This window comes from Cyanistes caeruleus, chromosome 5 (assembly GCF_971803275.1).
Source record: "Cyanistes caeruleus chromosome 5, bCyaCae1.hap1.1, whole genome shotgun sequence".
Taxonomy (NCBI): domain Eukaryota; kingdom Metazoa; phylum Chordata; class Aves; order Passeriformes; family Paridae; genus Cyanistes; species Cyanistes caeruleus.
The window spans coordinates 43309113-43329830 of NC_141705.1; the positions used below are offsets into that span (position 1 = coordinate 43309113).

A 20718-nucleotide genomic window follows, 5' to 3' on the forward strand; every position below is an offset into this window, starting at 1 on the left:
CTGAAGGAGTTGTGTTTTCCTAGCGACAGATGAAATGTTGAGAGGGATGTTTGCTCGACGGTTTCTGTGTTTTGGTTACACGGAGACCTTACCGATGTGTGAATCTTGTCACTAGACCTCTCTGCTGTAGAGAAAGTTTTATCTTCTTCCTATGGTAAACGGTATTTTTGACCGTCTATTTACTTAGCACCTTCTGAGGTACTGAAAGTCAGTCTGCGTGGTGGACCTCATGTGAAAGTTGCCTAAAATGTCTGAAAAAAACCCAGCCAAAAGAAACAGGTGAAATCACGATAAGGCAACATAATGCACGTTGTTTTCTTCGCTAACGCAAAAGAATAAGTCACCAGAGCCGATTATTCTGCTGTAGGCTTTCTACTTTTCATTTTTAAGGTGTGCTTTTGCAAAACTGCATCTCCCTCTTATGAGAAGCAGAAGAGGAATACGATGATGATGATAACCTCTCAGAAAGGCAAGCTGGAAATAAAAATTTTCCTTGAACAGGAAAAATCCTTTCTGAAAAGTCTATCGTCAAATACTGAAATTCCTTCTCAAACATCTGACTTACGCTTCCGATAATTTTGATGGCTCACCCGCCTAGCACAGCAATAAAAGATGGTATCCATTATTTTTCAGTGATCCTTGCAACTGGTTTTTTTTGGGGGAGCAGGGGGGGCTGGTCCTCTCGGGGCGTGGGGAAGCAGCGAGGGTGAGGCTGGTGATTCGGCAGCATGCAGGGCGGTTCTGGCTCAGCTCTTGTCTGGTGAAATGCTGTGGAGTGTCCCATGTGAGGCATGGGCAAGAAAACACAGCTACAAGGCAAGCTCTTCTGGTTGTGTTGTAGCTGTTCCTGTAAAAACAAGCCTTAGCTTTCCTGTGTGAGCACTATTAAAGCAGAACACGAGATCTTCGGTGGCTGTTCTTAGCTAAAGCCATGAGGGTATTTTAAAAGTATAAATAACCAAAATCATAACAAAAGTCTATGGACCCTAATCTTTAGAGAATCCTGCTGGGTTTGGGGTGTTTTGTTTTAGGTAGGTAGACTGATTCGATAAATGGTTAAATAACTATGTTATAATACAACATTTAAAAAGATCAAATCAAAGTTGTGTAAGAAAGATGCCAACTTTTAAACTGCATCTTAAACACGAAATTTTGAAAAAAAAGGAAGCAAATGGTTGTACTAGAGTCTGAAACGTAATACAAGTAGTTTATGTATTTTGCAGCTCACAGTTGTAAGCAGCAGTAAACATTCTTCAGCTGGCTAAACTGCTGTGGTGTATCACATCTCAAAATAAAAAAGGAATACCAACAAAAACTCAGAAGCTGCGTTTGGCACGTGTATGTCTCATTTAGTCCAAAAGTCTGTGGTTAAAGATTACCCAAATATGTAGAAAGTAATCTCTATTTGTCTGCCTGGATAAATATGGCTTTCATTGGTTTCCATCTCTTTGGTAATTTTTGCAGTCTGGCTTCCCCTTTTAGCAGCTGCCCTGCTCATTATTTGGTTTTGATCATATCTAATTGCTGGTGACATTTGAGACTGGGGTGTAGCGTTTTTCATCCTTGCCCCTCTTGAAAAAAATACTGGTTAATCTGTCAGTTTTACTGCAGTTTTATAAATTTTTTCAATGTACAGCTTTAAAATAAAAGTAAAAGAAGAAAAGATACAGTAATTTTTTTTATTTTTTTTTTATAAGGCATGAAATAAATATGGTTTATAATGCAGACAGGCTACTTAAATTTAACCATTTGAAGGAGAGACTAAGCAACAAACCTGAACACAAAGAATCCAGGGCTTTGGTTTACTTTCTTCCCTCCTCTCCAGGGAGGACAGCGAGAGAACAGTTTAGCGAATAAACCAACACAAAATAAACTAACACAGTTCTGCACACTTTTTCACAATTTGGGAATTAAAATAATGTAATTCTAATAGATTTTGGACCCTAAAAGAGCAATAACATATACATGCACCCTATAAAACATGTATCAAATATTGTTGAATTTAGAAAATAAAACATTGCATTAAGTAATTTTATGCGTGTCAACTTTTTGAAATTTGGTATAAAACTAGAAGGTAAAAATGTGTTAATTTTACAGAAGTACCCATAAGTAAGGTTGGTTGTGTAACTAAATCCGTGTTGTTACTCTTTTTCCCTCACCTTGCAGATGAAGAGAAAGTTGGACCATGGCTCCGAGGTCCGTTCTTTCTCTCTGGGAAAGAAACCCTGCAAAGTCTCAGAATACACAAGGTAATTAAATGCAATGACAGATCACTGGATCCTGATTCCTGCGTATATCCTGTCTTTCCAATTGCTGAGCCTGATTAATTAAGCTCCTCTTAATGTTAAAACACTGTAAAGCAAAGGAGAGGTGGTATCAGCATTTGTATATTGCTTTGCTGATTTAAATTATGTGAACTGAAGATGAGCTTTAATGAAATAGCCAGACTTGCGTTTCTTCAGATGAGGTTTGTGTTTCGTTCTAAATATAGCATGCCCATTTACTTAAGAGACTTTTTGAGGGTTGGAGCATTCTTGGAAATAAAGTCAATCAGATTTTAAAAAGGGACATAACGATAAACCCTAAGACTATTAAAACTGTGATCAAATGTATCACTTTGCTATGGTAACAGGAATGAGAGAATGGAAATTCATGTAGGCAGAGCAGACCATCTGATCTTGACAGGAACACACGCGTACTTGCTGTCCAAAATGTGGAAGTATTGCGGGTTCTGGTCCACTTCCTTGCTACTCCTGTGTGGTACCAGGAAGGACAAATACCTGCTGCTGTTCCTGTCAGGTGCTTCGTGGGGTAAAGCACTCCTAACCATCAGCAGCAGCAGCAGGGCAGGGCTGTGGATGCACGCCTTACAAGTGTATTCTTACTATGTAGTTGCCATAACAATTGTGCTTGGATGTCACACTGCTTCCAATCCTGTTTGAATTTACAGTGTTTTACGTTTTTCCCCCACTATAAGCATCGTCCCTCCCATGAGTGTTGCATTTGCCTCCCAAGGCTCTCTGGAAATTACATTTCTTTTGAACACACTACAGTAGTGTTCAGTCACTGATGGCTCTTGCAAAGTAGTTTATTTCTCTTCCTTTAAGAAGTTTATTAGGTGATGAGTAAAAAGTTAGGCAGCAGGTCCTAGGGTTGCCTTTCAGATGTGTAAATGCTGCAGTAGAGTAGAGGAGGTGATGTGTTGTTGCCGAGAGGCACTTGTTGCAGCTTCCACATCCCCCCAAGCCTGCAGGTGGTATCTTCTGATTTCTGAGTCAGTCTAATGGAAGGACTCTTGTTGGACACAATTTCTTCAGGTGACACCCTGGGAGTTCTCTGCACTCCCAGAAGACTAAACAGTTCAGCAACAAAGGAAGTACGCTTTTTTATCGAGTGTGTCTGTCAGATTCAGAGGAACTGCTGGATTTGTCAAACTTCCACAGAGACCTGACTCGTTGTTTCAGGGGAATGAAAACCTAGAGGAAAAATGAAGCACGAACAAATATCTTGTGGTTTAATCTCAGGTTAAAGGAAAGAACCTTTTAGATCCTGTTTTGAATAACTGTTTTTGACTGAGAGCCAGTTTACAGCAGAAGAAAGTAAAGTGTAACTGTTCTACTGGGGCAAGTTCAAGGCTACATACTGCTCAGAACCAATAGAAGCTAATTTCAAGTGCTTTATTTTGGACCTTGAATGATAGGCCTTGTGCTGAATCTCTATGCAGGTGATTAGAATGACTAAGCTGTAAAATCACATTTTTATTTTTAAAATATTTTCAACTGACATTGCTTGGATTTTGAGTAGTTATTGGCATAAAAGAATCCTTAAATAACATTTGATTCTCCTCTCTTAAGCTCTTTGATTTGGTTTTATCTAAATATTATATAGGCAAATGCAGTTCTTGTGCCTGCTTGTTTCCATTTTCCCTAGGATCAGGCACTCTAAAATTGACCAGCTGATGAACTTTGTTTGCATATAACAGATAAAGTCAGTAAACAAATGCCATTAAGAGGATCCTTCATCTCTGAAACAGTATTTTCATACCAGCTTCTGTTTCTGTTATTACTCAGCAAAATGAACAGTTAAAAATAGGCCTGCTCAAACCAATCTTTACTTTTCTTGACCAGTTTGGGTAAATGTTAGGACATGCTATGATTGTCCTTCAGAATAAGGAAGAGTAGAGTGAAATATTTGTAGAGTATAATGAGGTAAATATTAAAATGAACTTGCCTTGCATCATTTAAAGCTATTCCTGTAGCCACTGAGAAATCAGTAAACCCTCTAAGCTCATGCCTACTAAAAAGCTGGGTTTATCCTACAAAAAAGCAAAGAGTTTTTTGGAGTCTCACACTGTATTTAAAGTATTGATGCTTGTGCAAATATTACTGGGGTTCCATGTTTCCTGCTAGGGAATAGAGCTTTGATATTCTGTGGACAAAGTACTTTACATTATGTAAAAAAAACCACAAAACAACAAAACAAAAAAAAACCCAAACCCAAAATTGAAAAAAACAACAACCAAACCAAACAAAAAAAAACCCAAACCAGAAAACACAGTCAGCTGTATTTCTTTAGACTCCCACAATAGTAGCTTAATCCCAGCTCTTTTAAAAGCTCCATTCCATATGAATGAGCTGGTTTTTAACATGTCAGAGTGAAAAAATCAAACTGTGATTCAGAGAGCACCTTTGGCTCCTTTTCACTTTACCCCCCCCCCCCCCACCCCTTAATTCCTGTGTCATTCCATCAACACACAAACTTTAAAAGACTGTGTAGAGTGTTTCAAAGCCCAATTCCAGACCACTAAGCCACTAGAACTGCTTGATATTACTAGCTCTTTGTCAACAAAATATATTAAAACCTAAAAATAGGTACCTTTTTTTTTTCCTTTCTGTTTGGAGATGAAGCAGTGCTAGCACATTTCACATACAGGTGGAACTCTGAGATCTGGCTTCCTACATCCCCAGTCAGAAGGCAGCAGCGTAGCCCAGAAGGAAAGGAAATACTCTGGCAAGGAATGTGTAAACCTGTATCTTTACACACAACTTGCAGGCCAGTTAACAGAGTGATAATTTTTCAGCCTTGAAATGTGATCCCTATTTCTCCCACAGTTGGAGGTCTAGCACTGCAGTGGTAGAAGCAGGCAGATTTATCCAAGTGGGAGTCTGACCTCTCGACTGACCAGCAGAAAAATTCTTCACCTTAATGCTTTCGCGCGAAGCTAAAGAGTTGAAGTAATAGTTGCAATTGTTGCAATAATTATGTACTAGATTTTTGGTTCTCTTGTGAACTTTTCCTCGATGTTTTACATATGGCTGTCACTTTTCATTTGTATGGCAGTACCACGGGGCTGGTGCCATGTTCTGCCACACCGACGACGTTTGGGGACCTGCGGGCAGCCAACGGCCAGGGGCAGCAGCGGCGCCGCATTACATCCGTGCAGCCACCATCAGGCCTCCAGGAATGGCTGAAAATGTTTCAGGTAACCATGCTTGCAGAAATAAGCATCTGAAGCAGCTCTGCCTCCATGGTTTATGGAAGGGAGTGCTTCAGTAGAGTTGGTCCTCTTTATACGTCCCAGAATGTCTCTGCCATTGATTTCGTGTTCTCCTGCAATAACAAATGGGCATCAACTTTAAGGAATATTTGTTCCCTATTTCAGCAAAAAATAACAGCTTTAACTGGTTTCTTAATAACATAATCCTTCCCATTTAATGCTTTCACATTTTCTGCAAAGTCTGTCCAACATGTAAGGGCTACCTGCACGGCCTGAAGCTATTTTCACTTGAGACTAGCAAGCTTTGGTGCATAGTTTGCTTCAGTGCTGTTAGAGCACTAGATTCATCACAAGTCTGCTGTCTTCTAAGAATAGAAAGAAAAGTTTATCAAAAATAGATTAAAAGGAAACGCAGTGTGTATTTTTACTGATCTCTGTGTACTGAGCATGTCAGCCAGCACATGTGTACACAGCTGAAGGAAGGAAGGGAGAGAGGGTTTTTGGATCTTTTAAAATGCCTTCAGAAACACCTAAAAATTACTTATCTGGACAAAAGAGAAGATGTGAAGGACAATGCTATGGACCACTTGCACAGGTTGAAACTGAAATCTGCCTGGACACAAGTTAGGGAGCACCTGAGCCAATTTTGTGTATGTTAATACAAGCAAAGTTTGGGGCGGGCTTCTGCTACTGGTCCACAGCCTGTACCATGGAGATCTTAACATCTTGCTCTGTATTTTTAAGAAGCAGGGATGAGTCTTAGTCATTGATTTGAAAAATGGAAATATTATGTCTTTCTATCTTGATTAATAAACTGTTCCTTCTAAAAGCATTTTCAAAAGGAGCAACTAACAAATACAGGCATTGTTTCAATTACTGTAACAGGCAAAGATAAAAGAACAATATTGTAGATACAGGTATCTATCATACAATTTTGCAGGCAGAAGTGTGCTTTTGGCTTGATTCATGCTGCCACATAATACCATTGATCTCAATCACTGTCATTTCTGAACATTAAAATAATAATGTAGAACCTCTTTCCTCTTCATTTTTACACATTTATGATCTACTCAAACCAGTGGAAGCTTGAAATTAAGATTCTTGTACACATCATTCAATTTCTTAAAAATATTCACATTTAATTACTGTGGTGTATCTTTTTTGAGCCTGTTCATAGAAATACGTATTTTTAACCCCTGAGAATCATATTTGAACGGTACTACATATATATATATATATATATATATATATATATATATGGTAATGTAATACTACATTGTATTTTAACATTTTGTTAAAACATTTGTACTAACAAAAGCTGTTTTGTTACTGACAAAATGTAACATCTCTTTATGTAAGACTGATAGTTAGTGATAGTTACATATTTTTGAAAAAGATTAGGAAAGGCTGAAGTGTTTGAGTGGTGCAGACACCCATGACAGTAGGAGCAAGGCTATTGGCTGTTTGGTTAAGCAGTCTGTAAACTCATGAAATTTTGCCTATGTAGACAAATGTGTACAGTGTGTAATGCAGAAAACATGTTTTAATACATCTATATTTAGATACTTTCAACATGTCAAAATACTTAGTTGCAGTACTAAATGCCTAAATGTTGATCTATACTATTGAGAGAGAGAGAGAGGCCTCTCTCTCCTAAGTGGAGATCATTGAGCAGCACTTATTGATCACATCTGTCACTGGTAGTTTTTATTGTATTCACAAAAGGGAGTCCCTTACTTTTGAATGAAAAGCTTTCAGAGCCACGGAGCTCTATCTCAGTGTTATATCTGCTTGCCTCCTCATTTTCTATGTGCTTATTTTTCACATGAGTTTCATGAAAGGGGCAAGTCTTAAACAGCTGAATGATAAAAGCACATTCATAGGGGAGGTAGCTCTGCCCAAAGGGCAGGATTAAATGGCACATGCAGCACATCATTCTTGCAATACAAAGTTTTGCCTCTAGAGAAACAGGAATGGGAGAGCTTTCTTCATCTACTGTGTACTTGCTAGTCCAGCTTAACAGTGCTCTTATTTTATTTGAAATTATGTTTCCAGTTAATTTTAAAGCTAAATTTCTAGAGGCATATTAGGGGGACATATGTACTGTTTCAGGTAAAACTGTTCTTTGGCACAGAAGCTGACAGTGGCCAGTGATACTTAGCTATTTTGAGGACTGTCACCTGAACATTTGCCTTCAGTTCTTCTCCTGTGTTGTCTTTTTAGATAAAATCAAGAACACTCTGCAAATGTTAAGAAAACTTAAGACAGCCTCTAAGGGTTTTTTTAAATTTACTTTTTATATGTACTTCCTGTTCTTACATTTTATGGTTGATCTAAGCCTTTTATTTTGAAAATAACAAAACAATGCTGAAGGGAGAAACAGTTGGGTAGTTGCACTTTCCCTTTAAAAATAAAGTTGTATATGGATTTCAGTGGAGTCTGGAAAGAGTAGAAAGCCATTTTATTAGATTCAAATGACTTAATTTTTTAAAGGCCTATTTATTTTTTTTCTGGTTTGCAGTGGCTCTTGACTTCAGGTCTTTTTAAAATCCACTCTAAGGGTTTTTAAAACCCAGTGCCCAAGTGTGTCTTTACATAATTTCTTCCTTTACAAGAAGTTTTAAGTCACCAAATTGTTTGCCAGATGGTAACAAAGTCAGCTGGATGCTAAGTTCAGTCAGAGTTGGTATTTGCTTTAAAAATTACTAAGCTCTCCATTCTTTCTACTTCATATACTTAGGGCTCTGGATTTTTTAATTTAAGTAATTTATTAAAAAATGGCATTTTCATGGAAAATTGATTTTGAAAAATTGTTCCATACCCAGTAATGCAGGTAATCACATTGAATAACTAGCGAATGCTATCACTTTACCTACAACTGGAAGCGGTTTTTTTTCACAGCAGTTTAGAGAGTGTCCAAAATGCTTTTGCTGTATCTGGCTGACAAGAGCACCATTCCCTTTCTTTTTTTTTTTTAACATAAATAGTTCACTTAGTCACCTAAATTCAAATTGCTTACCATTCTCCATTCCAAAGACGTTCAGGAATGAATACATGTAAAATTGAGTAGTCCACCTCTTATGTGAAGCAGTAAAGATTGTACCATAACCAGCACTGCAGCATTTTCTGCTCTGTGCCTTGTGGTGGGACGAGGTCACGGGTTGGAGTTTGTGTGCAACCCCTACATGCAGCTCTGGAGGGATCTGCACTACAGCTTTGTGCCCCTCTTGGCACCATTAGTGGTTAGTTTCAGAGCAGTCCTGCAGACTTAGAGCCGGTCTCCTGCCCGTCCCTGCTTATTTCCCTTTGGTTTGGCTCTCATGGCAGTTCTGTTACATACAAATTCAACTGGTTTCAGGAGAAAGTCTACCTTATGCAACCTCTAGCAGGGATGTAGGGTCCGAGCCAGTCACGTCTCCTCTAGACAAGGCCCATCATATGTGCTGCAAATGTTCGGCCCCGGGGACCAGACCGGGGACTGGGACTCTGATTTGGGCCGATGAGGGGACTCCAGCACCGGCTGCTCCCGAGTCCCTCCTGGTGTGACAAACTACTTGCTGCTCAGCTCTACAGCTGTAGATGGTGTTTCTTTCAGGGCTTACATGCTATTTTTATCCAGACTGAGATACCCTCGAGTTGGGGGATGGCAGGATTTTCGATAACTGATCCAGGAGCTGGACAGAAACAGGCTCCAAGAAGAGCCCTTCTGCAGGTCTCAGTAATGACAGACCGCCATTAACAGAACTTAGTAATGGACAGCACCCTGAAGTTAAACTCTTTAAAATAGATTGTCTTTAACATACCTATTATAGCAAAAGGATATAATTGCTACAAGCTGTAATTGTACAAATTGAAGGTAGCAGATGAGAGCTGAGCAATAGAAGAGTGCAGGTCATGGAAGAGGAGAGGTGCAGAAACAGATGATGATAAAAAAACAGGTGGCAGGTCAGACAGAAGGTATGGGGTGGAAGTTGTAGAAGCAGCAAAAATGTGGTTTATATTGATAGTAAGCAAGGGGAGACATTTACCCAGAGTAGTGAAGGAGGAAAAGAGGGGATGGTTTTCAGTTAGGTACTGCCATCGTTGCAGCAGCTGCTTTACTAGATGAGGAAACGGTATGAACAGACAAAAGGCTTTGGCTGACAAATCCTGAAATATGGGAGGAAAGAGGGGGTATGTTTCTTTAGGTTTCTGAAGTCATTCAAAGAGCAGTATCAGTGAGCCCTGCTGGCTTCCCAAAGGCTATGTGAATGAATCCTGGAGTTACCTTTTCTAAGGGAACCTCTGCCCATAATAAAAGCTTTAGTTTAATTTTACATTAAACTTCAGTTTTGAAGACTGAAAGGAAAGCAAAGGAAGACAATTAATCAAAAGTATTTTAAAGATATATTCTTTACAAGGATCCTCAATTTGAAAGGGAAGAAATCCTGGTAGAAATCCAAGGTGTCTGGTCTCGACGCCACCTTTCTCAAAAGTCTCTGGTCATCAACAAGATTTGAAACTTTGCAAACTCTTTGGCATACGGTTACTTTTTCTTTCCCTTTTGCAACATTTGTTCACTGTTGTTTGTCATCAAAGCCACAAAATTACCCCTTATCCTTCCTGCCTAATGAGCTACATGCAGTTTTCTTGCAAATGGATCAAGCTACAAGGCCCAGAAACTGATACGAGTCTTGTCTTCATTAATGCAAACAGTTGTGTTCATCTGGCAAGGCTTCCTCCTAGTTTTCCATGCCAGACATTTCCCTCAGAGACCCCTTACCAGCTGTAGCTGGAGGTTTATTTGTTTAAGTGAAAGACTGAGGGGACAATGTCCTAGAGACAACATTTTGTAGCAGTTGATTGCTTAAGAAGATCTGTAGGAAGCTGCCTGTACCCATCCCCTAATGATGATGGACAGATAAAAGAGGGTTCTGCTTTTAGTCATTAGCAACTCTTTCCCATTCTTGAATCTTTTCCCTTTTCTGTCTGGATCAGTATTAAGTTTTAAAAGCCAACTAAGTGTAAGAGAGTTACAGATTAAGATAGCATACAGTGACATTAGTAATCAATAACACATTGGGAACTGCTAGCAACATTTGCCACAGCAGCAAACAATGCTCTTCAGGTAGAGTTGTTCTAATTTAGTAAATGTAGCTGCTTATAAATTAGGGGAAGACTGACCTTGGAATCTTATGTTATAAGGAAGTAGCACAAGTATTACTTTCCCTCTTTTTCAATTCTCCTAAATTCAAACATGGCTGGCAGATGAAATTAAAGACTGCAAATGTTTGTACCTAACATTACACAGCTAAGCTGTGGGTTAATGAAACAAATAGCAGTTGGAAAGTTGGTGAGATAAACAGTTCTTCAGTGCATGATTTATGGAGAACTGCTCTGTGATGCAAATGTTTCTATTGAAAGAAATTTACAATAAAAGCTGTTTACAACAGCACTGCTGCAACTTTGGCTGAGACAATCTTGTTTCTTTGTAATATTCTGAGGTATTGGGTATGAGACGTGGAAACCCTCATCTCCCACGGTGACACTGCATACACCCAGGTGGATGGGGAATGTTTTCTTGCCAGCTTAAACTATTTTACCAGTTGCCCACAGTGTGTGGAAAGGCGCGGGTCAGGAACTTCCTCCTCCATTAGGGTAGTACCTGGCACACATTTGCTGCAGGGCAAGGGCATGGCAGTGGGGTGAGGCAGCTGCTGTGCACGGCTGCTCCCACGGCAGTCCCAGAGAGTGCTCACTCCATAATAGAGCCACCTCCACTGCCCTAAGGGACTCGGGTCACCTGAAAGTTCCCTGGGCCATTGTTTGGGTAAATGACACTTCTACTGGCGTTTAAAATATTTTGATGTTTTAATTAGGGAGAAATGATACAATATGGTGATCTTTCTACATCGAGTAAAGCTGGGTGTTTATCTGCTTTGCATTCACTTTCAGAAATTCCACCTTCTTCTTCACTTGCCTTATTGTTCTGCAGAAACTGCACAGTACACAAACGTTGTAGCGTTCTGGAGACCAGAGTGAATTGTCAGAGTCAAATCCAGGGAACAGAAATTTACAGCATGAGTAGTAAAGGTCCTGAGACACATGGCAGATTAATATAGAAATCTAAATTGTAAGGTATCTTGCCCTTATTTTAAGTTTCAGTTAGCCTCTTATGTTAACTGTAATATCATTTGTATGTGCTAATTTACTTGTAAATGTCACTCTAGAAGACATTTGAGAATAGGAATGTGAATCTGCTCTCAAAAACTGTGATGTCTCATTTTCTCTCTAAGGCTTTATTTGTGCTCTAATTCTGTTGCTACATCAGCTAGCAGTAGCTGTTGTTTTTTCCTGTAAACTTTTTTTTCTTTAAATTGTTTTCACATAATGAATCAAAGCTCTTTGATGAGCACAGCTGAGTTTCAGACATGATTTTTAGGTTCTCTGTATATTAAGTTACTAATTTTTTTCCCCTACAAATGATGCTCCTAATCTGCTGTGCTCCCAATTGAGTGCCTTATTAAAATCTTCAAATCTTATAGCACCCATTAGTAAAAATGTGGAGTAAGAAAATTACCAATCAAAATTCCCTGTTTATTCAAGTGTAAATTGATACTTACAAAATATGCATTGGTTTATAGCCAGGATTCTGAAATTACAATATTGTCACTTAGGGACACACTGTAGTAATGAGCAGACAGTAAGCTAATGTACTTTTCAAGAAAGTTCTTTACTTTCCTCTTATTTCAAGATTTTTGGTCTACCAGCTGAAACATGAAGGTTAAAAGCTATCATCTCACTTGAATGCACAATAAAGAAAGGGAGTTCATTCTGTTGCAACCCCTCCGTTGTCTGTAGCATGTGTGTAGATTTCATCAATTTCAAAAGAAGCTTAATTAATTCAATTATTATTACTAAATATTATTATCTATTTAATTGCCAATCTGTATGTGTGTGTATAACAAATCCTTTCTTAGCTTATGAATTAGTGTAGTAATTTTGAATATTTTGTGTTGATTAACTCCTCATTTTTGTGTCATTAGCATGAGCATTTATCTCCTGGCTTTTTATATGCTTGTATATAGTTCGATGGGGAAACTTAATTTTGCCTTACTGGCACAGCAGTGGCACTTACTGATATAAACCAAAGCAGTTTGTTAAACAAAGCTCACTGCTTCTTTTTCTTCTTCCTTTGCAGAGCTGGAGCGGACCAGAGAAGTTACTTGCTTTAGATGAACTCATTGATAGTTGTGAACCAACACAAGTAAAACACATGATGCAAGTGATAGAGCCCCAGTTTCAAAGAGACTTCATTTCCTTGCTCCCAAAAGAGGTGAGAATTATGGGATGATATTGGATTGTGAAGTGCATTGGCTGCCATCTTTAGAAAACTTCTGTGCTAATTTTGCCAAGGTGGTGATGTAAACTCATGTTAGAGGTTCACAGTTTGGAACACTGCCATAGCATGGCTACTGTAATTTTAGGTTGATATATCTCTATCTCTTGATAGCATTTAGATACTTGGAAATACAGATGACCCCTTTAAACAAAATCCCAATAGCTCTAAAAATATCTATCTTAATTGGGCCAATTGTGCTTTTTTTTTGGGAATTAATTCTGTTAGGGCACACACACACAAAAAAGTTCCTCTGGATGTAAGACCTCTCTGCACATTATTCTGTGAGTGTAAGCACTACTTTTAATGCTGTAAGCGGTGAGTGTTTTGTTAATGTTATTTTTGATTTTACTTTAGACAAATGAAACCCTAAAATCTCTACGAAATAAACAAAAAGCAAACCCAGAAAAGCACTTCTTACTAAGGATTAAGCCAAACTGTAATTAAGCAGACATCTTACAGTAAATCCATCACTGAAAATCAGATCATGTTGTATCCAGTTAAAGAGAAACTGAGCTTTAGATTTCGGTGTGTGTAACTAAATGCCATCCACACAAGAGTAATTTGTGATGTCATCACAACTAGAACATGAGGGTGGATATGCAAGGTTATAAACCCAATTTGCTGCAGTTATTGAATAAATGTATTTTAGTTGACTTTTAAATAGTACTTCTCACCTTGATTGATTTTAGGGAGTTAAGTCTCAGTTCCTAACACTTTGCAAAGCAAATTCTTTTAAGTATTCTGGTGTTTGTATTTGGTTGCTATGTCTGACATGGTTTTATTACCTGGAGACTGTTTCATGTCTCTGTTCTTTGACACTCTTTTCTGGCATATATCCTATTTTTGAATACTTGCATGTACAAAACCCTTCTTTCTTTTACTACACTGTCATATCTTCACAAGTCTGGAAGTGTCACAGCCTTCCCTTGCTGGCTGGCATTTGCAAGGGTTGGAATCAATTTATGCAGCAAGTATTAACTTAGTACACAGGACATGAGGTTACTATTTAGAGGAGTAATTCCTGCAGCAGCTTTCTCAGGGAGTGGAGAGGACATTGGGAGAGGAGAAGAGTTCTGCAGCACCTTTGCATGTTTGCCATATTTCTAGAGATGCTGCCCAAAGCATCAGAGGCAGAGGAAGGCAACAAGACTTTATATTTTGAAGAGACAGAAGAGACTTTATATTTTGAAGAGACAGATAGATGCCACTTCTGCATCTATTCAGTCAGGAAATTTAACAGAGAATTGGTAACTCAAGAGATCAGTTCTCTTTGCATGATTTGGTGGCAATACTCATTGAAGTGCAGCCAGTGATCTAACTAAAGATCACATTACAATTTCAGTTTTCACAATTTCTCCACAGAAAAAATACAGTACTTAGCAGTAAAACTACCTCACCTAGGTTTCTTCACTCTTCTGTAAACTACTAATGTTTAATTTATTTATTTCTAGTAGGTTTCCTGCCTCTTGAAACCAGAATATTGTAATGTGTAGCTTCATGACAGGATGACTTCACCAGTGAAGTTGGCTTGGATAATTTTTTCTTCCTAACCCCGAGTCACTGTCACCAAAATTACCCGAGTTAGAAAAAGCCATTGAGCTGACTCCACCATCTCCTCTGCTGTTCCCTCACCCAGATCTCCTCAGCAGGGCTGTCCCCAGCTGCCGAGCGCTGGCTGCAGTGGGGGGTGCCGCTCTGAGCTGTGGGGGCACGAGCGAGTTGTTGGGGTCAGTAATTCCATGAAGAGGCTTCCCCAGTGAAGCCAGCATCCTGTGAAAGCACGCTCCCTTGGGCTGTCGCTCTGCATTAATGTCTGTGGTTATCTCCAGCGCTGTTGGATGCAATGCACTGATTTTATTACCAAACCAGAGTAGGAAGATGATGTGGACAGGAGTGCTTTGCTTCAAAACCATTGTCCGCAATGCAAAGACAGTAACTTAAAAGCCAAATAACCATGGAAATGTTTGTTTTCCTCCTGAGAAAATGGCAGTCAAACAGTTAATATGAAATAAATACTCTCGTTTTCTGGCTGAGACTTTCGAAATAATTATTCAAATTACTTATTTATGAAAATCAGGTTGAGAAACCAATAGATAAGGAGTTTTGCTGAAATCAGCCATAGAAATGTTGGTTCTGTGTAAGTGAAGAAAAAGGCAAGGGATTGCTTACTGTTGGGTATCATTAACACTTCAACAGAGAGTAGTCCTAAATCCAGTTCAGTTGAAGGTCAGATCTTTGCTACCTGAAATTTTCTTATAACTAGATGCATGAGCTGAGACAAAGGGATGTCATCTTTTATCCACTGCTAATCCTAAAGTCAGCTGTGGGCTGTGTTGACCATTGATGACTGTTTAGATAAATGTAGTCTAAAATAAATGTTACCCATATTTAACCTGGTTTAGAACCAGTTGGCTCATAGGTTTAATTAACACCAGCTTAGCAAATGTCTGTGTCTGTATAGATAGGACAAGTAATATTTATACAAACTGCTGTCAACTGAGGAATATTCAGCAAAAAATGGAAAGGGTCTGTGTCATGTTTGAGTTTTGTCACATGCAGGTCTATGTGATGTGTGTTAGGAAACAACACTTCTTCAATAATTTCATGTACCAGGAGTGAAGACAGAAAGTCTAAAAGAACAAGTACAGCTCCTCCAGTAGAGAACTTTACACCAGATCCCAAATGCTGATTCCCTGAGTAAGGAGAGAAGGTGGTTCTTCAGATTTGTGGCCTGGGGTGCCTTCAGGATCTAACACAGCATTTAAGGCACGTCCTGAAATGTGGAATCCTGTGTGCTCCCCATGAGCTGCAAGTGATGACTTGCAAACAACATGTGTATGCAACCAAAATTCAAACAGTTGTGATGTGCTGAATTTTTATTTCCTGCTCAGTCACTGCCTTGTCTAGATTACCAAAACAAAATGTTTCTTACAAAATAAAAGTCAAAAATCTGCTGAGGTCAACAGCCTGCAGTTATGACTTCCTTAGTAAATGTCAGTCTTTGCTGTTTTAAAGGGCAGATTCTGTTTATAGCTGTCTATCTATCTATCTATCTATCTATCTATCTATCTATCTATCTATCTATCTATCTATCATCTCTCTAATCTCTCTAGTCCACCTATATCATAACTTCAGCTAAAAATTGAATTGCAAATCCTAAACAAAATACATGGCAAACAGAAGTAAAAGTGGGTGATCTGATTTCCTTGACAGCTTCTGCATCCTGTTAATTACTGACAAAGACCCCACTGTGTCAGCATATTAGTAGTTCTCTGCATTAATGTTAATATTGTTCTTTCTGCAGAGTTTTTAGGGACTCTGTGCATTTCCTGTGACTTTCTTGCATCTTACACTTATTTTCCATGACTAGGGAGTTGCATTGTTGCTGTCAAGTAGAAAAGCCACACTTGGTCATCACACCCTTAATGATAGCTGTCCTTGTGTTTTGGATTGTGATTTATATACCTCTGTTTAAGGCTTCGTGGAGATGTGGAGATTTTGGGGGCTTTATCATGGTCACTATATGGCTTAGGTCAGTCAAATTCAGACAAGGTCTGAATTTTTCCCAATAAACTTTAGTTTTGTCATGTGGAAAAGCCCATCTTCTATTTACTTTCTGGTGCTCATTAGGATTTGCCCTGTGGTTTTGGTAACAAGCTGTACTAAAGTTACATGTCTTGATGCTACTGCATCCCAATCCGTAAAGCTCCTTGTAACACCCAGGAGCGTGTTTGAATTCTCATCAGAAAATGAGCAATACTTACACTGCCTTTCCTTCAGCTGCAGAGTGGTTCTGAGCTCTGGAGAATGTAGCATTTGCTTGTTCTGTGTTTGGGCTTTCTGGGTGACGTTACTCATCACAGTGTACATCCTTATTTGCTCACATGGTGAGCGCTGTGCTTCTTAGTTCAACACTCAAAATAACTCTTGGTGCAATTGTTAGCTAAAATAACATAGACATAATTACTTTGGTAATAATTCTTCTAATAATTCAAAGTAATGTGGCTTACTTTTTTTAAAAAATGTAATAATTATTTCAGCTGACATCTATTTTCTTGCAAATGCGAGAATCGTTTTGTGATATGATCTGTAAGGATTTAGTTACTTATGATGATTGTTATATTTCCACATGCCCACAGGAATAAACTGGAGTCTGTTAAGTTTCAGAGATTGTTTAATAATTTATCGTTCCAATTTTCTGTATTTCAGCCCCTGATGTGTGATAGTAAATGGAGTTATTTCACTTTTCTCTTCTAAAGCAGTGCAGAAGATACACTTTCTTCTTATTTTTTACAGCTGGCACTGTATGTGCTGTCATTCCTGGAACCCAGGGACCTTCTGCAGGCAGCCCAGACATGTCGTTACTGGAGAATTCTGGCTGAAGATAATCTTCTCTGGAGAGAGAAATGCAAAGAGGAGGGTAAGGCTGAGCAAAAGGATGGATATAATGGTCGAAGTGTTGCCATCATAAAAAGTGCAGTTCATTTGCATAATAAGCTTAAAGTTTTACGAAGACAATTTGTGTGACTTTAGATTTAGTGCTAGTTATGCTTTGAGCTACACGGTATGTATCTCTGTTGAAAGCAGGAAATAGAAATAATCCATGGAATACTAGAGTTTAGGCTTGAATATCTTATTTATAAAGTATACCAGTTGCATGTTTTTAGGATACAGTTGGGTTTGCTTTTTGAGGATTACATTTATTCAAAATGCAACCTAAAGAAATAACAGCTGAGGTGTAAAAATGATAGAGTGTAGCCTGGCAGTAACATGGAGGAAAAACTGTTGCAGTGGTTGGTAGAAGGGCTGCTGTAATTTCACATCACTTGTAGGGTAATTAAGGCAGAGATGACACATGGTATTGGAAGAAGGTGCTAAAAGGTTTGCCTGGAGAGGGACACACAGTCCATTAGCCACATGGATATTGTCCTACTGATGCCAGTCCGAGAGGATACGGTGCTCCAGCACTGATACCAATGGGCAAAAAAAGGCTCCCATGAAAGTAGTCCTGTATTTGTGCACATGGAGAATGTAAACTTATATTTTTTAGGAGAATTATAGGAACAAGAAGTCTGTTTGGGCCAGGGGGGCGGGGTAGAAGAGCATATACATGTGATCTCAGAGCAGTCTCATCTTGGACACAGGACCTGTCCAGACTGCCTTGGAGTATGGAGACAAGGACTTATGAAGTGTTGATGCTTCAAAGGCTTCAAAAAACATAACAATGTCAATTGTAGCTGGCTATTTGTGAGGACACCTAAACTAATTTGTTTTCTTTTGTGATGGAAAGCAGGTGCCTGACCTCCAAAATCTTCTCTAAAGATTCTCCTCTTAAAAATTTCAGTGAAAATGTATTGAAAGGACAGAGTGAGAAAAAAGGAGGAGGTTGGGAGGTGAATGAGCTTACGTTAGTGAGCTTAAGCAAGAATAATAAATACATCCAGGCAGGAGAGCACAGTCAAGCAGGCCAGTATTGCAGCCTGCTTTAGCCTCAGTGAGCTGCTCAGTAACATGAAGGAGCCCCTAATTCAATATTGCAGGCAGAGATGGGGCTAAAGGAAGAAGAGTGAAATCCACACACTGGCAAGAGACAAGACTCCTGCCCGTAATGAAATGCAGTGGAGAGAGGAGCTGCATAGAAAAGAGTGCAGAGTGAGAGAATTGCAAAAAGAGCTGTATCTGTAGTAGCAAGGCTAAAACAAAGCACTACTGCTTAAGTGTCAAGTCAGAAAGGGCATAGCTATACTTAAATTCCAGCCAAGAGAGGACAATGCCAAAAGCACTCAGCCTTTCAGATCAAGAAAGTAATTAAAAGCTCACTAACAGCAGGAGTCACAATGAGCTTAAAGGTAATGAAGATAGGTGACCAGAGTGGAGAGCCACGGACAGAAAGGTTGACTTCTTGAACTGTTCCAGAATAAGCATATAAGTGGTTAAGGAGGTGTTTTGGACAATACCCGTTTGTAAAAGGCAATGTTCTGCTGCATTGCCTCAGAAAGGGAGACCCAAACCCAAGCTTGGAGGTTGCCAGCAAGGAATGATGAACTAGAGCATTTTCAGTTGTGATTATGGTAATGATTATGCTGAACTGACAAGGACAGACAGAGAATAAATCTCTGAGGAGCAGGGTGGTTTCACTGACACAGAAATGTTGGCATGCAGGAGGTTGTTACATTTCTGCCATATTTTAATGTCAGGGGTCACAGTAAAGGTTTGGGGGGGGAAGGTGTTTCCTGTGGGGTGGCCTCATCTCTTCCCCTCCCCCCCTTTTTTAAAATTCCATTTTAGGGATTGATGAACCATTACATATCAAGAGGAGGAAAGTAATAAAACCAGGCTTTATACACAGTCCGTGGAAAAGCGCCTACATCAGACAGCACAGGATTGATACCAACTGGCGGCGGGGAGAACTGAAATCGCCCAAGGTGAGGTTCTGAGCTCTGTGCACGGGGCCGTGAACAAAGCAGGATCAGCTCGTGGCTCGGGTTCTTTCCTTTGGACAAACAAGACTATCCATGCACAAAAAGCAGTGAATTGCTACAGAAAGAAATACTTTGTGTTTTAGCTTACCCTGGCTTTAAATTATATTCCAACCACCATTTTGGCAGTGTGTTATGCTTCATACTGCAGAATCCTTTCACTGCTCTTCTAAGAATTTCTGTACAATTTTGTGAATTCTAATAAATAAACCAGTCTCTTTGAGACAGGTAATCATGAAAACTTGATTGGAAATTCTTATATTTAAACATACAGACACATATATTGTATATGTGTCAGTGTATATGTATGTATTGGTAGAGCTGGGTCATGTTGCAACATAAAAATACTCTGCAACTGTTCTGTGATCAATTCATGCTTTATTTTTAAATATATTCTTCTAAACTGAGCAGCACAAGACAAAACTTTATTCTGTGTTAAGATTTTAGTGGGGTTTTCTAAATGCTAAAATTATTTTAATGACACTGATATTTATCATTACATCCTTTCTGATATGAAGCAATATTTCAAACCTTTTGTAAATAAAATAGCAACTCTCTAATCAAACCTGATAATGAACAAGCAGTCAAAAATGTGAAGAAAACCCACATTCATGGCTTTTTAAGATTTTAAGGCCATTTACCTGTTTTTTTAATAAAAATAACAACATTAAATAGGAATAAAAGAATTCCCATGGAAAACCTATGGCTATATCCTGCTGTTTATTGGGCCGTGACTTATGTACATCTCTGGCAACAGTTCTGTGTTTCTTGCCTTGATATGCCACATCAAGTTATCTTGGAATTATTATTAAAATTACAGCCTCTGGCATTATCTAAATGCCATTTCATTTCAATGAACATCTTGAAAAATGTTTGGATATTTTAAATAAAAAATTCTTCTTCCTATGTATTCTACTAAGGATTTTTTTTTTTTCCATATTGCAATAAGATATACAGAATTACAGTTTTTCCAAAATCAAGCATTGAAAATCCCACCTCTATAAAGCAGCATTCCAGTCCACATTCCCAGCACATGAAATTGTTGCTTTTGTTTGTATTTAACTGAATTGATGGTTTTCTATTTTTTTTTCCTTTGGTGCTGCCTGGCATTTAACACAATACAATGCTTGGCTGGTAAGGGGAAAAAAATAGATGTGGTCAGCCTTGACCACTGAAATACAATACTCAGCAAATAATCAGCCCATCCTTTTTAGTCAAGATTGGAACAAAAGGTAACAGTAACTCAACTGAAAAATAAAGAGATGGAATAACTGCAGAGGAATAGAGCAGTGTTCGGTGACTAATTCAGCTTTTGTTAGTGATTTTTCCTGGTACTTTTAGGAGGCTTGCAGTAACTGTAG

The 20718-nt window shown here is 38.8% G+C and overlaps 1 protein-coding gene and 1 long non-coding RNA gene across 3 annotated transcripts in view; one reads left to right on the forward strand and one right to left on the reverse strand.

Moving 5' to 3' along the window:
- The window catches only part of FBXW7 (F-box and WD repeat domain containing 7), a 176679-nt gene that overhangs the window by 143749 nt on the left and 12212 nt on the right, over positions 1–20718 (forward strand). For both annotated transcript variants that reach the window (XM_086891491.1, XM_086891492.1), the window contains 5 exons: positions 2167–2249; positions 5341–5482; positions 12678–12812; positions 17175–17298; positions 19167–19303. In XM_086891491.1, the coding sequence (XP_086747617.1) occupies positions 2167–2249; positions 5341–5482; positions 12678–12812; positions 17175–17298; positions 19167–19303 (621 nt within the window). The remainder of the gene's footprint in view (positions 1–2166; positions 2250–5340; positions 5483–12677; positions 12813–17174; positions 17299–19166; positions 19304–20718) is intronic.
- Positions 1668–5368, reverse strand: LOC147653068 (uncharacterized). Its single transcript, XR_015287555.1, has 2 exons — positions 4876–5368; positions 1668–3476 (listed from the first exon to the last, which is right to left on the reverse strand). It is a non-coding gene; the product is annotated as an uncharacterized LOC147653068 (long non-coding RNA).